The sequence below is a fragment of the Silurus meridionalis genome, chromosome 22 (assembly GCF_014805685.1).
Source record: "Silurus meridionalis isolate SWU-2019-XX chromosome 22, ASM1480568v1, whole genome shotgun sequence".
NCBI lineage: Eukaryota > Metazoa > Chordata > Actinopteri > Siluriformes > Siluridae > Silurus > Silurus meridionalis.
The window spans coordinates 1,943,312-1,961,339 of NC_060905.1; the positions used below are offsets into that span (position 1 = coordinate 1,943,312).

General features: G+C 41.6%; 1 protein-coding gene across 5 annotated transcripts in view; it reads left to right on the forward strand.

Moving 5' to 3' along the window:
- The window catches only part of wnk4b (WNK lysine deficient protein kinase 4b), a 66,608-nt gene that overhangs the window by 41,445 nt on the left and 7,135 nt on the right, over positions 1 to 18,028 (forward strand). Inside the window, exons 6-16 of one of the 5 annotated variants that reach the window (XM_046834547.1) lie at positions 854 to 1,073; positions 2,364 to 2,772; positions 6,433 to 6,617; positions 7,287 to 7,360; positions 10,052 to 10,187; positions 12,142 to 12,258; positions 12,345 to 12,518; positions 15,081 to 15,135; positions 15,483 to 15,602; positions 15,816 to 15,962; positions 16,149 to 16,277. In XM_046834547.1, coding sequence (XP_046690503.1) covers positions 854 to 1,073; positions 2,364 to 2,772; positions 6,433 to 6,617; positions 7,287 to 7,360; positions 10,052 to 10,187; positions 12,142 to 12,258; positions 12,345 to 12,518; positions 15,081 to 15,135; positions 15,483 to 15,602; positions 15,816 to 15,962; positions 16,149 to 16,277 — 1,766 coding nt within the window. Of the gene's footprint in view, positions 1 to 853; positions 1,074 to 2,363; positions 2,773 to 6,432; positions 6,618 to 7,286; positions 7,361 to 10,051; positions 10,188 to 12,141; positions 12,259 to 12,344; positions 12,519 to 15,080; positions 15,136 to 15,482; positions 15,603 to 15,815; positions 16,278 to 18,028 lie in introns of all 5 variants that reach the window. The other 4 variants (XM_046834545.1, XM_046834549.1, XM_046834546.1 and 1 more) reach the window with 4 other exon arrangements.

The window sequence follows — 18,028 nt, forward strand, 5'->3', positions numbered from 1 at the left end:
AAGTTCCATTCACACAATAGCTGGACATTTTCCTTTCCCTTAAACTAGCAGACCCAAACCTGTTCCAGCACCACTCACAAAGCCAGCTCCCAGAAAATCTGCTTCTCATGGGTTGGAGTGGAAGATCTCCTTCTATAGAACTATAAACTCTATTGAAAACAGTTGGGATAAATTGGAACTCTGATTGCACCCCCAGGTCTCCTCACCTCATCTACATCAGATCTCCACAAAATCTAGTGGAACATCTTCTCAGAAGAGTGAAGCTTATTATAAGAGCAAATTCGGACTCAGTGTGGATTCATGCATTTTTGCGAATTTAATAAAGGAGCTGTTTAACGTCTTGTTCATTGATACACGTTAAAGGTTTCTTACATCATTACGGTGATCTTTCACTGAAACCGAAAGCCAGATGAGTGATTGTGTCACTTATCGGTTTTCTGAAACTCACCCAGTATACACAACCAGTCCCAGGAGAACATACTACTCTAATGAATGAGAAAGAACTTACATGAACCTGGAATAATAGCTACTATGTGCGGAACTGACCTAGATTTCCACGAGTTCCTGTTTTCGTCTATTCTAAGACGAGAACAACACGTCCTGAAATGTTTCATTCTTAAAAAGGGATGTTTGATATCTCTATGTCTCTGTTACTTTTTTCCCAATCCAGTCTTTGTCCTAATGAGAAATTTAGAAAGCTCCTTTAACTTTACTTTGATTGTATGCGAACTCTGCAGCCACTGATGGCATTCAGTCTTTCATTATGACCCCAGGTGCAATCTTCCTGAGAACATTTGTCAATGGAAACTCTGCAAGTCCACAACCTTTAATGCTTTGTTCTCTGATTGGTCAGGTACACCATCCAGGACCTGTTAGAGCATCCCTTCTTCCAGGAGAACACCGGCGTCCACGTGGAGCTGGCCGAGGAGGACGACATGGTGAAGTCGGGTCTGAAACTCTGGCTCCGGATGGATGACACCAAGAAGCTTCACGGCAAGTACAAAGACAACAACGCTATCGAGTTCCTGTTCGAGCTCCACAAAGACGTCCCTGAGGAGGTGGCCCAGGAGATGGTGAGAGGATTATTCACATATTTAGGATTTATTTGTGATTTTATTTGGAAAAAATGTAACGATTTTAAACTGTAAGGTTTTTTAGGCCACAATTGTATTTAATTAATTAATAATATTGAATTATTTTAGTTCTTCTATAAAATGTCAACTTTTAATTTCATTCATTTTATTTTATGTTTTCTTTTATTAATTCATTTGTGTTTGTTTATTAGTTTGTTTGTTTGTTTGTATCAGAGCACTGTGAGGTATACGCTCAGCTCACTCTGGTCTCCGTCCTAATTTGACAGTTTATTTGTTCTTTGGTTCCTTTTTTAATTAGTTTATTTGTTTGATTGTTTGTTTCCCATTCTTATGTTAATTTGCTTGTTTGTTCCTTCATTTGTTTATTTATTTGTCATCCATTTGTTTCTTCATTTGTCCATTTGTTGATTCTTTTGTTTGTTTGTTCCTTTGTTTGTTTATTCATCCATTCATTCCTTTTTGTTTGTTTGTTTCTTTCTTCCTTCCTTCCTTTGTTCATTTGAAAGTTAATTTTTCTTTGTTCGTTAATTCATTCATTCAATCAATTATTTAGTAATTCATTCGTTCATTCGTTCATTTGTATGTTTGTTTGCTCCTTCCTTCCTTCCTTCCTTCCTTCCTTCCTTCCTTCCTTCCTTCCTTCCTTCCTTCCTTCCTTCCTTCTTCCTTCCTTCCTTCCTTCCTTCCTTTCTTCCTTCCTTCCTTATTTCCTTCCTTTTTGTTCATTTATTAATTTGTTTTTTGTTTGTTTCTTTATTCGTTTATTCCTTTGTTTGTTTGTTTGTTTGTTCCTGTGTTTGGACTTTTCCAGAATCAGATTGAAGACTCTTGTTTTTGAGATCATCAGTGCAGCAGTCAGTTATGTTGAATTACTGTATTAAATATAAACACAAAGATGAACAGTAGATGAAAAGCTCCAGGTTGATTCGTGGTGTTTTTCCTCACAATGATGTGAACACTGTGAGTACAGGAAGAGTTCCTGTGTAGATATTATGTTGTTGGAAGCTTCAAAAAACGTTAGCCTTTGACCTCGGCTAGTCACATCTAATCAGCTGGTCAAGGGGTTAAAGGTCAGAGAGATCAATAAGAGTGTGTAAGAGCGTGTGATTGCGTGAAACGTGAGAGGTGTAGTGAATAAACCGAAGTGTTCCTGATTCAACACTCACACGTCGAGTCAAAGTGATTGGATTGTTCTAATACGTCCGAAGTTCTCACTCAGCCGAGGAGCTTCTTCATCAGTTAGAAGTTCATTCTCTCTCTCTGTTACAGGTGGTGCTCGGTTTTGTGTGCGACGCCGACTACAAGCTGGTGGCCAAAGCCATCCGTGACCGCGCCACCATCATCAAGCGTCAGCGCGAGAAGCGGCGCCGACTGGCGAACGAGGAGCAGAAGAGCCGTCAGGACGAAGTGATCGAGGAGGAACCCGAGTCCGTTCCCGAGGCAGAACCTCCCGTGCTGAATCTCCCGTCTCTCCAGCCGCAAATGTCGGCCGAGAGCGGTGTGTTCAGCCCGGTCCAGATGACTCCCACCGTGACCGTCTCCGTGCCGCTACTATCCACCGCTAACAGCTCCATGGACTCTGGGATTAACGCCAGCTTCACCACCGAGCCCGAGGAACTGGACACGGAACACCAGCACCACTACAACATCCACCAGGCCTGTTACTCCTCCGCCACCTGTAAGTCCTGCACACGTTTATAAATATTATTATTTATGATAAATATTCAAAAACTACCAAACTACCTCCCGATGAGCCGCAGAATTCTGAATCGGGTTATTCCCGAATCACACAGGTGACGAGTTCCGACCTATTTTTTCAGAACAGGGCCTGTATTTGTGCAGTGCATTAAACCGAACAATGAGCAACCAACCTCATTTGCATATTGAACCGCCCCAAATTGCCATATATGGTACATGATGTCCCTTTAAAAAGCAGAGTAGCCTTGAGGTACCTTTTAGTGCACGTATTACTGAAACCTGAGCTGAGTGCCCACGGGGATGGAAAATAGCATGTGTGTGTGTGTGTGTGTGTGTGTGTGTGTGTGTGTGTGTGTGTGTGTGTGTGTGTGTGTACGTTCAATTAAATTCTTTATCAATTGTAGAATGTTTTTAACAGTCAACATTTTCTCAAAGCAGCTTTACGCAGATGAAGCGGTTATAAAGTTGTATATAAGGATGTATACGTTTGGAGCCTATAAGTTCGTTTCTTGTTATTATAAGTTTATCCCCAATGAGTGAGCCAGTGGTGAGGGAACCTCATCTTCATCCTCAACACTGAATGTCCATTCATTACAGTTCCATCATTGTTGAGGTGTTCAGTGATTCCTGCTCACATGCAGAACTGTTCATGCAAACTGTGGTCCTGAACCCATTGTAGCAGACTGTTGACATTAATTACAGTATAAATTCATCCTGAGTCACTCAGGAGCTTCATGGGTCTTCAGGCTTGAGAGTGGTCTTCAGAGTGGTCTCCAATTAAAGAGAACTCCATCCAGAGGTAGGGTGTCGGGATGAATCGGGCAGATCCGAAGAGCAGAAAGGTTGCTGGTGAACGATTGGTGGTACACCGTCGAACAGCATATCAAACTGTAATCCTAACTCAAATTTAATCTGAAGTAATAGAGGAGGACAAAAACGCTTAATCAGCACTGATAGCTGACCGCTGGAACTATTGGCTTTGGCAAAAATCCATACCGATATTTTTCCCGTCATTACGACAGTGGCCTCTAGAGGCGATTCGCTGACACCACGTGTTGTTTGTTTTTACACGTGAGACTGCAAGCAGAGCATTATATTATATATATTATTCATCGTTTATGAATTATTTAATTATATTTATTATTGAACCTTTTTTTGTGTAATACACTTCAGTACTATTTTACATAAAGTGATTGTTTTTTATCCAGCATCCATAAAATTTTTTTTATTGATTAATCGGTTATCGGTAAGTACGATCCAACCTAGTTATCGGTATCGCTTAAATTTAGTCGACCTTTACTAAGGAACTGTAATCCTGGGGAGGTGCTACTGTAGCTTAGTGGTTAATGCATTGGCCTTTGGATCTCAAAGTTTAAACCCTATACCACTCCTGGGCTACTACTCCTGGGCTACCTCTCCTGGGTTACCACTCCTGGGCTACTACTCCTGGGCTACCTCTCCTGGGTTACCACTCCTGGGCTACTACTCCTGGGCTACCTCTCCTGGGTTACCACTCCTGGGCTACCACTCCTGGGCTACCACTCCTGGGCTACCTCTCCTGGGTTACCACTCCTGGGCTACCACTCCTGGGCTACCACTCCTGGGCTACCACTCCTGGGCTACCTCTCCTGGGTTACCACTCCTGGGCTACCACTCCTGGGCTACCTCTCCTGGGTTACCACTCCTGGGCTACCACTCCTGGGCTACCTCTCCTGGGTTACCACTCCTGGGCTACCACTCCTGGGCTACCACTCCTGGGTTACCAATCCTGGGCTACTACTCCTGGGTTACCACTCCTGGCCAAGCTCTTTAACCCCATAACTGCTCAGTTGTATGAATGAGATAATTGTAGGTTGCTCTGGATAATGGTATCTGCAAAAAAATGGAAATCTTCCTCTTCAATTTTAATATTTGAATGCAATTAAAAAAAAAGATGAATATGAATCAGATAAAAATAAATCTTTCTGAAATATTTTTCATAAAGATATCTCCATCTCCATCTTAGCCTGCAGATATTTCAGCGAACAGTTCAGTTTCAGTCACACTGGTTACACTCGACATTCTCCTGATGCTTAGTCACCGAAATCCAGCTACTGATTCAACTGAATTGATGAAGCTGATAGTGTTTTTTATTCTGACATGAAGGTCTGTCGCAATTTCATTACATGATGACACTGTGTGTGGATGTAGACACGTTTACACAACACAAAAATCCACTGTATTGGAACACCTGACTTTTCCAGTCATATGTGTTTCTTCCCAAAACTGTTACCACAATGGGTACAGTAGCATTCAATTTTCCCTTCATTGGAACTAGGAGACTTAAACCTGTTCCAGCAGGACACAAACTGCCTCCATTAATGATCTGCTTTCCATGGGTTGGAAGTATGTGGAAGCTCTCCTGCTCTAAAGCTCCAACCCTATTGAACACCTTACTATAGGATGCATTTTTCATGACATACATCAGTACCTGATTTTACTAAACCCTGGTGGCTGAATGAATCTCAAACAAAATCTAGTGGAACATCTTCCCAGAAGAGTGGAGCTCATTATAACAGTTAATTGGGACCTAATGTGGAATGGGGATGTTCAAAAAGAAGCTCATAGCAATCTTATGGTCAGGTGTCCACAAACTTTGGCCATACAGTTTATCTACACAAAAATAAATAAAGTAAGAAATAAATAAGAACATTTTGTTGTATGTCTTTTATGTCAATGTTTTTAAGCCAGAATTTTGTATGAATTTTTGGATATAAAAAACAAAACAAATAAATAAAGAAATATATATTGAAGCAGACAGACAGACAGACAGACAGACAGACAGACAGACAGACAGACAGACAGACAGACAGATAGATAGATAGATAGATAGATAGATAGATAGATAGATAGATAGATAGATAGATAAATAGATAGATAGATAGATTCAGATGATGGTGCAGCTCATAAAAATTATTTAGTTTTTAAGTAATGATGGTGTTTTAAATGACATAAATCATCAGGACACCAAACAGAAATTTTGCTATGTTTCCACACGGACGGTTTTAGTTGCCGGATGTGCGCATCATGGCAGATTTTGGTGCTGATTTGAGACTTGGTGCAACAGTAAAACAAATGTTTAGTGATTAAAAAAAGTTTATTATTATTTTGTTTATATCTGAGCAAAGAAAGGACGTCATGAATAAACGTGTGTCGCTTTGAATGCTTTAATTTCGCCTTCTGTTATATTTATTTATATGTTTAATAAAAATGGTCAAACAGAAATGCGCGTTGCGTTAAACGCGCGTTGATAAAATTTGTGACATTGAAATGAATTTGAGTTGCGATTAATCACAAATTAACTCGATTGTGCGATTAATCGCGTTTAAATATTTTAATCAAATGACAGCTCTACAAACATTTCTGTTATTCGTCGCATAATTAAAAAACGTATTTATGTTATTCAAGATAAATGTATATTTATAGCTATTGCGTAATTCATCAGGGTATTTTTAATGCGATAATATTTTCCTGAATTTCTTTCTGTTTTTAAATTGTGCTGTAATGTTACATTTATCAGATTTATTTTTACTAATATAATTGTCATATAAATTCTAGTCCTTGCTCAGCATCAGCGACTGTTTTCTGATCTTCCTGGCAGCGGATTGCGAGACTGACGGCTACCTCAGCTCCTCCGGCCTCCAAGAGCCTCCTGAAGCTCTGTGCCCTGTGCTAAGCTCCACCTCTGCAATCATAGCTCCACCCACTGAGCCGGTTGTTGAAGCTCCACCCACAGAAGCCTTGCCTGTGATGAACCATCCAATCCCAGCACTCCGCTTTCCCTCAGTGAGTAATGGGCGGAGCTTCATGGCTATAATTAAAAAAATAATATTTGTTTCATGGAAAAAAAATACCGTTTTTTTTTTTTTGTTTTTTTTTTGGTACATGAACTGCAATTACACTGTATAACCACCTGACTATAAAATTGCTGTGTACCTTCTGAACATTCTGTTCCACATTGAATCGCTGTTATAAGAACCTCCACTCTTCTGGAAAGATGTTCCACTAGATTTTGTGTGAGATTCATGTGTCCTCAAGGGTGCTAATAAAGTCAGGTAGGTAAAATAAGGAGGCTTCTGGGGTGCAGTCAGCATGAAAAATTCATTGAAAAAGGTGTTTAATATTGTTGGAGCTCTATAGCAGGAGATCTTCCACTTTATCCCATGTAAAGCAGATTTTCATGGAGCGATTATCATGCTGGAACAGTTGTACAGGATGTTCTTCTTGCTAGCACATCCAAAGACCTCCTATACACATGTGTGTCTCCAACTTCGTGGTAACAGTTTGGAGAAGAACCAGCTAAAGTCAGGTGGTCCAGAGACTGTATCTCCTAGCGGAGTTAAACCCTTTATGCTCATGTTCTTTAGGGCACATTGAAGGGTTTGATATGTACTTTTGAATGCACTGAATCTCACCCACACATTTCAGTGTTTTCCTGTTCTCCTGCTCCTCCAGAGCATCGCCGTATCCCACAACTCTGAAAGAGTGAACTCCAGCGGGGCCAGCGGCTTCTCCTCTCCAGTCGACAGGTAACTTCTATCATTAAAAAGTGAATGAAGCTTGGATGTCGATTGCAGAGGCAGCAATTCAACTCCATAAACACTTCATACTTCACAGTAGATGCTTTCAGTGTGGATGGATACATGAGGCTTATTTCCAATTACTATGCATTCACGCACTAGTAATTGGGAAACTTGTTTGTGTGTGTGTGTGTGTGTGTGTGTGTGTGTGTGTGTGTGTGTGTAGGTGGGTTTACGCACGCACAGGGATAAAATATATTTTTCCACGTTTCATCCTGACGTGGTTTTTTGACGTCAGAAGCAGATATGAGCCGAATGCTGCATGCTGCAGTAGATTCATTTTCCGCCTCAGAGATCAGATTTTGGGCATGTAGGATGGCTGACGCTCCATTTAGCAGAGCCTCTACTCCTGTATGAGTCACACACACACACACACACACACACACACACACACCTACACACACACACACACACACACACACACGAAACAACAAACAGAGGTTGCTGCTTTAAGCTGAGGCTGACTGAGCTCAGTGTGATGTTGTTTGTCCTACCCAATGAATTCATATGATTCTTCAGACTGACAGTGTGTTCCCCAACATACTGATCAAAATTAGAGAACACTTTCAGATACCTCCCAGTTATTGGTGTTAATCTGGTACCTGGTGCTAATTTCCTTGATTATCTGTAAACCCCTATTTAACTGGCAGCCTAACTTCCAGTTTCACTGACTCTGCAAGATGGTGGGCCGTTCTAAAGTGACTGAAAGCATCCGGCAGCAGGTTGTCCAGATGAAGGCCAAAGGGACGACCCTATCAGACCATAGCAAGACAAGTTGGTCGTTCCAAATCTGTGATTACAAGAATATTTCATCTTTACAACATCACAAACTTATTCAAGTCTGCCAAGAAGGCTGGTCGTCCACGGAAGACAAATACAAGAGAGGACAGGATACTGCGGAGGATCTCAATGGGCAATCGTTTCCACACTGCAGCTGGAATTGCTCACCAGTTCAGCGCTGAACAGGGTAAGGATCTGTCTCGTCATACAGTGTCTCGACGTTTAAGAGCATTTGGACTGAAAGCCCACTCTGCAGTGACCAAACCTCTCATTAGCAGAAAGAATCAAAAGGCTAGACTAAGCTTTGCTGAGGAGCATGTGTGGACAGAGGAGAACTGGTCCAAAGTTCACTTCAGTGATGAAAGCAAGTTTAATATATTTGGGTCTGATGGGAAACATTATGTTCGACAAACTGGAGAAAGACTGAACCCAAAGTGTGTAAAGAAGTCAGTGAAAAGTGGAGGAGGACGTGTCATGGTTTGGGGCATGTTTTCTGCAGCAGGAGTTGGGCCTCTTCTACAGCTACATGGCAGAGCGAATGCAAATGTTTATCAGAACCTTCTTCAACAACATATGGTTCCTTCCCTGCGTTCATCACCCAATCAGCCCGCAGTGTTCATGCAGGACAACGCTCCATGTCACACAGCAAAATGGGTAAAGCAGTTTCTTGAAACTGAAAACATTGAAATAATGACATGGCCTGCCCAGAGTCCTGATCTCAACTCAATAGAGAACCTCTGGAAAATCTTTGGTGACAAAGTTATGGCCAAGAAACCCACTACAGTCACCGAACTGTGGAGGAGACTGGAAGAAGAGTGGACCAAAATCACACCAGAGCAGTGTGAGAGACGAGAGCTGTCCTGTGGCTGCAGATGTGCTGAAGTCTTTCAGAGCAGAAGCCTGTACACTTCCTACTAATTGCTGACTGTTGTAATGGTCAGAACATTTTGTTGTAATCTTTTTCCATGCTACAGTCATTGTTGTTCTCTAATTTTGATCAGTGTGTTTTCTGCAAAATGTTTTTTTTTAAATGCCTTAGTTATTTTGTGGAAAAGGTGTTCTGGTAGCATGGTATAGACAGGACAAAAACTCCTTCAACTGTTGAGCAGTGAATTGTTCAACTGTTTATAAATTGTTCTCTAATTTTGATTGCCAGTGTATATATATATATATATTTATTTATATGGGAAGTAAAATTCAGGGATTCGCCATAAAAGTTAACGACGTGATGCATCTAATTTGAAAGAGTGTGCATCAGAAACAAGTGATGCATTGTTTTCAAGATATTTGCATCATAAAAAAAACCCAATGTATTTCTATTTAATTATTAGTAGATGTTCTATAATTTTAATATTTAAAAAGTGACCATTAATTTGTGACCAGTATTTGATATATCGCTCGATTTCTCGTCACCATAACCCCAACCCAGCACCACTGCTGCTACGTGAATATGACACGTCACAACACTACAGAAGCCGAGACATGTCCTAAGAGTCACATAGAATACAGATTAACATGGCAGAGGTAGAGCTGTAACTTCCTGCACACACAACAGGAGAAGAACATCTGGATTAGTTTAATCTTTGTTCTTTTTTGCACTACAGAGGCGTGTGTGTGAAAGAGTCATGAGTTAGAAGTCAGAAGGAACTTAAGTAAATTGATGATTTGCTGTCTGTCTGTCAAAGACATACTGTATGGAATTGTGTCTGATTATAAACTGGAGTGATGTAGCTGAGGTTGAGGAACTGTCAGATCAACAAGGAGCCATACACTATGCGGATGCTGCTGATGGTTTGTTTGTTTAAGCCACACCCACTTTCTGACCTTTAACCTTGCCCATGACCTATTCTTTGTTTTTAGTTACGCCTCTGATGTGACATCTGGTTTGAGTGACGGGAACGAGGGCCTATCAGAGATGAGCAGTAAAGGTCCCAGCAAACGCACAGGAAGTAAACTGCTGAGGAAGAGAGCTCGCTCACGGCTGCGGATTACAGGGGTATTACAGAACGTCCGAGAGCTCATACACACACACACACGCACGCGCACACACACTCACACACACACACACACACACACACACACACACACACACAGACACACACACAAACACACACACACACATATCTGTTATTCTTAATCTGTTTCTAAACATATTATCACAAATTACAATAAAAGATCAGTCCACTACATGCGCTTGATTTGAAGTAAATCTTACTTAGCTGTGTCTCACTCTGTCTCAATTTGTCTCATTATTAGTCTCACTCTGTCTCAATTTGTCTCATTATTAGTGTCACTTTGTCTCAATTTGTCCTGTTATTAGTGTCACTCTGTCTCAATTTGTCTCATTATTAGTCTCACTCTGTCTTAATTTGTCTCATTATTAGTCTCGCTCTGTCTCAATTTGTTTAATTATTAGTCTTACTCTGTCTCAATTTGTCTCATCACTTGTTATATTTCCAGTCTCTTTGTTTCACTTTCTGTCTCACTAAGACTCTATCGCAAACTTTTCTTTTCTCTTTGTCCCACTTTGTCTCACTCTCTGACTCATACTAATACGTAATCAAAACTTCACCTTTGTTTCGCTTAGTCTCAATCTGTTTTGGTCTCATGCTCTCTATAACATGGTCTCATTTCTTTCTCACCTTGCATCTCAACTTCCGTCTTTGTTTTGGTTTCACTCCCTGTCTCACCCTCTATAACAGGGGTGGCCAACCAGTCAGAGACCGAGAGCCACATTTTTTACTGTGTTCCTCTTACACACACACACACACACACACACACCTCTGCTCAGCCAGATTTATTGTAAATGTCACACACCAACATAATGACAGAAATTGACTCCTACAGTTCTAAGACCACAGGACAGTCATTTTCAACAATGAACACTGCACTGTCTCACACACACAAACTCTGTTTAACCAAGTCCACAAACAAAAATATAATAATTTACAATAGCGTTTTTCTTTTACTATGCATGTTACTTAGTGGGACTTTTGGCATTCCTTGCCTTGAACAATCCCCTTCAAATCTGCCTCGGATTCCGTTGTTGCCACTCGAGCAATTCTTTCACGTGTGTCAGTCAGAACAGATCGATGCTTTGATTTCACGTGTTTCAGGGTAGAAAACACAGACTTTGTGTGTGTTTTTATGTGCGTGTTCACTTCGCTTGAGTTCAATACGGTATTTTCGTCAAATGCGCATGTGCGTGAGATGAATATACCGCAGGGGTGGGCAATTAATTTTTACAAGGGGCCACATGAGAAACCTGAATTGTGTCAGAGGGCCACACCAACGATAATATTTTAGGGATACACCGAAATGAAAATTCAATTCAAAAGTCAATGAAATCCATCATTTTTTGTGTTCTGCCTTTTGCCTTGGCATCATCACTGGAAAACTTTCCTGCCTTTTCAAAAACGTCCTCTACAGACGGAGTGCGCATGCTCGGATTGACTTTACTTTTCTGCGTTGCGTTCTTCTCATATTTAGAAGGCAATTGGGATGTTTGGATTTCAGGTGATAAATTAAACCCGACTTGAAGAAACTTTTTGCAGATACTCTTAAAATTTCAGCATTGCATGTTTAGCAAATCGCTCTCCGCACACCGCAGACATGTTGCTCTTATCCAGATAACTGTGTGCTGCTGCGCTTTTTTATTGCGTCATTACAATTGTGTTTCGTCTGATATACCGCAAAGTTTCCCAGTAGGGGCAAGCTCATTTAAGTCTTAAAATACCGTATTGAACTCAAGCGAAGCGAACACGCACTTTAAAAAAACAAACAAACACAAACTTCGATATGAACGTAAGAGCCGCATGAAACCAGCCAAAGAGCCGCATGCGGTTTGCGAGCCACGGGTTGGCCACCCCTGCTCTATAAGACTCTCTCTTGCTTTGTGTCCCATTCAGAGTTTCATCTTATGTCTCACCCTCTGTCTCATCTCCACACAGTTGTCAGATAAGGTGGATCGGGTGGTGGAGTGCCAGCTTCAGACTCACAACAGCAAGATGGTGACATTTAAATTCGACCTGGACGGAGACAATCCCGAGGACATCGCCGCCGTCATGGTGACCTCAGTGGCTTATAAGCATTTATACCTTTATACCAGGTTCTTCTGAAGTTCCAAGCTATAACCCGCATCTCCTGTGTGCAGGTGCATAACGAGTTCATCCTGCCATCGGAGAAGGAGGGCTTCATCCACCGCATGATGGACATCATCCGCCGCGCTGAGGCTCTGATGAGGAAGGAGCCTTTAGATCTGCTCGGGCCTGGAAACTCCCTCCGGCTGCCGTACCTGAGTGGAGCCGGAACTCTGTCAGGCTCTCAGGTGAGACACACAGGAGTCTCACATCCGAGAGCTTTCATGCCCAGCGTCCACTGGGACTGTGGGCTTTATTTCTTTATGACCAAGGTCACTATTTAACCCAAAAGTATTGGCACCCTTCCACCCTGTCTACTGGTGTAAAGGGAGGAGCACTGAGCCAGAACTTACAAGACGTCAGTTTAATGAAGTAAAGTGCTAACGTTCTGTAGCATCAGGAACACGATCGTGTAATAAAGTGTCTGGAAGCTGAGTCGCATTAACTGGACTTCAATCTGGTTAGATCGAGATGTTTCCTTACTTATCCAAGGAGCTTCTTCAGTCCAAGGGAAGTTAGCAGGATTCGTTTTTCTCCTGTTGTGTCCGCAGGAAGTCACAGCTCTACCTCTGCCATGTTAATCTGTATTCTATGTGACTCTCAGGACACGTCTCGGTCTCAGTAGTGATGCGTTACGTCATATTCACGTAGCAGCAGCGGTGCTGGGAGAACGCACTCGAGAAACAGTTTAGTGACAAAAAAAATTCTACCTATCAAATACTGGTCACAAATTAATGGTCACTTTCAGAATAATTAAAATTTTAGAACATTCACTAATAATTATATATAAATACTTTGGGTTCTACAGAAGCAAAAATCTTTAAAAAATTATGTATCGCGATACAAATGTTAACTTGCAGACTTTTTAAAATCGATACATCACTTTGTTAACTTTTAATCTTACTGTCCCCGATAGACAGGGTAAAGGGGTGCCAATACTTTTGGTATTGAATGAGTGAGAATCAGAGCAGAGACGGTAATTAGGGGGCTACTGTGTGTCTATGTCGTCGTATTCCTCATTATAATCAGAGAAGAGTAGAAAAGAGAAAGTTCAACAGGTCAAAAGAAATGCAGAAACCATTTTCCATACAAGAAATACCTATTTTTATTTAACACACACACACACACACACACACACACACACACACACACACACACAGAAAACCCTGGAGCAAAAAACAATACAACAGTGTAATTTATCTGAGCTTAAAATGACATTTATACTTACTGCAGTTATTAATACACACAGAATCGAGACGAGTGAAACGGAAAAATATTAGTCACAATTTTTTCTCCTGATTCGCTTTTCTAATACAAATAAGGTAAAAACAGCTCAGCTCTATTACCAAAAGTACCGGGAGACCTGACATTTCCAGCCAGATGTGGTTCTTCTCCAAACTGTAAGCACAAAGTTGCTAAGCACTGATCTCCATGAAGATCTGCTTTCAATGAGTTTGGAGTGGAAGATCTCCTGCTATAGAGACTTTTTCACACTGACTGCACCCGAGACGTCGTCACCACACCAAAATCCTGTAGTCCCAGACTTTACTAACACCTTTGTGGCTGAATGAATCTCATGCAAATCTCCACAAAATCTAGTTGAACATCTTCCTAAAAGAGTGGAGCTCGTAATATTGTATTATAACAGCAAATTGGGACTGTGGAAATGCAATGTTCAAAAAGAAGCAAATAGCAATCTTATGGTCAGGTGTCAACAAACCTTTGTGTGTACAGTGTGTATATCAGTGGTGTCCTGTTTAAATCAATCCACCTCTTAATAGCTTTATTATGACACCACATCTGGAGGAACATCAGTTTTATAGAGAGGTGCAGTAGAACAGAGCACTACAGGAATCTCATACAGTGAGAATGAATAAGCAAGAAACCCAAATGATCACAATTCTACACGTCTCCTTTCACTGGAGCCACAGCCGCACCTCCACATACATCATCTCCAGCAGAAGCTTTGATATTCACCTCATCACATCACCCCGGGGTTTCCTGCGTTTCTTCAGTGCGTTACGGGTTTCTTGGGGATTTTAAATGAAGGCGAATTGTGTGTTTTTTACAAAACTATAAACCGTTAATGAAAAGTGTTTTTTTTACTGTTTCGGGCGATTTTTCATCACGATGTACTGCTTTCTTTGCAATGTTTGTCTTGTAAATGTCCTGCGAACAAATCGATTTCTTCTCCTCTGTCAGTCGTTGTAAAATGGAATAACAGCTATTGGATGGAGGTTGTGAGCTCGGACTAGCGTGCTCTCTGACAGTCCAATCAAAGGACGGGAAAATTCTGACATTATCGTATGCCTGCTAGACGCCTTGGAGTCAGAAACTTACAATCTGATTGGCTAAAGCAACATAGATTTCACTTTACATGCTTAAGTTGGAGACTTTTGACCCCGGCAACACGTGATGTGACGGCTAATAGAAACTCGAACTTGAACTCACACTTGGTGGCGCTGCTCCTTGAAGGAAATGGAGGGAATAGAAATTATTGGAAATAATTTGAAACATATTCATGGACAATCTAAAACAAAGTAAATGAAATGAAAAAAACAAACAAAATGTTGGCCAGCAAGACCTTCTCTGAAGGACCACCACTGCTATATATAAAACATCAGAGAACATGAGAGAATATATGAGTTTGTCTTATGAAGGTTTCACAAGTCGTTTTCTAGATTGCTTCTAGATTTATAAGATATGTTTGACACCGATTTTATAATTTTCCGTTGTTTTTTTTTTTTCAGCCGAACCTGCACACCCAGGGGTTGGCACGGACACACTCATCCTCCTCCCTGCCAGGTAACGCCGCATTTCATTATTCCTCACTCGTTAGTTTTAGTACGAATATAATACTTATCAGAACTAAGAAACATGGCGGCCAGGCCACACCCACAAGCAAGTCATTACAGACTACATTTTTACAAGTTGAGGCATGAAGAAGCATTTTCCAGGCAGAATCGTGTGACTCTACTGTGACTAACATTAGCGCCTCCTTTCAATATGACTTGCTGTTGTCATGGTAACGGTGACACTAAATCTACCTGGTTTCATGCGCTTAGTTGTTTTCAACTGTGTGTAAATCTTTTCTCACTAACCCACAACTCATGGTCAGTTTTAAAGACTTGTGCATGTGCTGTTACACTCAGATTATGCTGCAGGGCAGGTAATGCAAGGCTCCGCCCCCAGTCTGGGTGGAGACTATTACCTTGATCCTGGTGCAGCTGTTCCTGTGCGTCCACTTCGTTCCCAGTCTTTCCACACTTCAGGTATCTACTAATGCTTTATTAACCCTCATTTCATCAGTCTGTCTGTCTGGCTGTGTCTATCTGTCTGTCTGTGTCTATCTGTCTGGCTGGCTGTGGCTGTCTGTCTGTCCATCTGTTTGTCTGTCCATCTGTCTGTCTGCCTGTGTTTGTTCTCTCTGTCCTTATTTTTAATTTATAAATAAAATCTCTTGTCATACTGATATTATTCAACAGCGTGTGAGTATCACACAGAATTCTTAGCTGCAAACGTGGGTCAGATATCTCATGGCCTCTCCCCCAGACTGGGCGGAGACTATTACCTTGATCCCGAGGGGGCTTTGCCCTTGCGTCCGCACCGCTCACAGTCTTTCCACACCTCAGGTATCGACACTAACACTATATTAATCTTCCCTCTGGATGTCTATGTCTCTGTTCATATGGACAAACTGTCACTGTCTGCCCGTCTGTCCGTCTGTCTGCTCATCTGTCCATCTGCCTGTTTTGGTTCCATCTTGGTGTTTTCAGCTTGTGTGTGTGTGTGTGTGTGTGTGTGTGTGTGTATCACAGATTATTCAGCTGCAAATGCAGGTCAGGTGACCCATGGCTCCTCTTCAGGGCTGAGCAGAGACTTTAACCTGGACTCTGATGTAGGACCACCTGTCCGACCCCTTCGCTCTCAGTCCTTCCATACATCAGGTACGTCTATCTATCTATCTATCTATCTATCTATCTATCTATCTATCTATCTATCTATCTATCTATCTATCTATCTATCTAGAACCAATGTGATTGGTTTAATATGAAGAAGATGTAGGTGATGAAAAAGAAGAATCTCTGATCATGGTGCTGCTCCAAACACATGCTCTAAACCAACATCATCTGACTAATCAGGACACAGAGCAAAGACTGATGAAATATCTCTGATATTGTGGAGTTCCCCAAAGGGAGACATGTATACTCTTTTCTGGAAGGAGTCTCCAGTTTGAGAGTTTTGTACCAGTCAGAGTGAAAGCTACAGTATAACATTCAGCTTACACTTTGTGTTTATGACTTCAAGATAGAGAACGAGTGTTTATCACTGCTTTAAGGTTAATAAGGTACATCATTACCTATGTAGCTACACAGGTTCTTTGATTTCTTGTGTAGTGAATCTCTCTCTCTCTCTCTCTCTCTCTCTCTCTCTCTCTCTCTCTCTCTCTCTCTTTCTCTTTCTCTTGTCACTTTCAGCAAAATACGCACAATGATTATTTCTTTGTCAGTAGCACAGAGAGCAGCTGTTATTTAGCAGAATGTTTATTCCTTATGTGTGTGTGTGTGTGTGTGTGTGTGTGTGTGTGTGTGTGTGTGTGTGTGTATGTGTGTGGCTCGAGAGATAGATGACACCTGTGTTGTTTTTCTCTGGCAACAAATCAATGCAGCACGCTAAGAAAAACATCTCATTTTTATGGAGATGTGTGACATTGGTGATAAATTTGGTGCATTTCATTGGTGTCGAAGACATAAAGAGAGAAGTGTGTGTGTGTGTGTGTGTGTGTGTGTGTGTGTGTGTGTGTGTGTGTGTGTGTGTGTGTGTGTGTGTGCATTTCTATTTTATTCCATCATTTTGAATATGACCCCATGGAGACTGTAAGCTGGATAACGCACATAAATAATGGCCAGTGTGATGTTAGGTGTGGGATCTCCAAGGGGTTGTGGGGTTTGGAGCATGTTCCTTGTGGGAGTTTTTTCCTCACTAACTCTGCAGCTTGGGTTGATTTTATTATACGTGTGTAAAACAGAGGGGCGGAGCCAATTACACTGATCCATTTAGCACCAGCAGTGAGATCTGCTTTTGCTTCTGATTCAGGTCAACAACATGAGGGTGTAAATGAATCCGACCCACAGGCAGCTAGTCATTTGTAGTCTTTTTTCTGCATGTTTGAAATAAAGATGTACAGGTTTTATTTATAAGCGTTGTGTCCTCACGCTTAAAAAGGAACCCAGTTTAGAATGCTGCAGAAAAAATCCTGGAAGTGATATTCCCTGGGTTTAGGTATGTTACTGGTATCCTAGGACATGTTACAGCCCTGCCTACAGATACTGTTAACTCCAGGTCAAGAGACATTCCCCTTCTCTCCAGCGTGTACCTCCACCTCTCCAGGCTCTTCTCCACCTGCTCCCTACTCTCACCATCACAATATTAATCACAATATTATCCGCAAAGATTATAGTCCACAGAGACTCCTGTCTGACCTTGTCTGTCAACCTGTCCTTCCCCACTGCAAACAGGAAAGGGCTCAGAGCCGATCCTTGATGCAGTCCAACCTCCACCTTGAACCAGTCCGTCGTTCCTACTGCACACTTCACTGCTGTCACTCTGTCCTCATACATGTCCTGCACCACCCTCACATACTTCTCTGACACACCAGACTTCCTCATACAATACCACAACTCCTCTCTCCACCCCG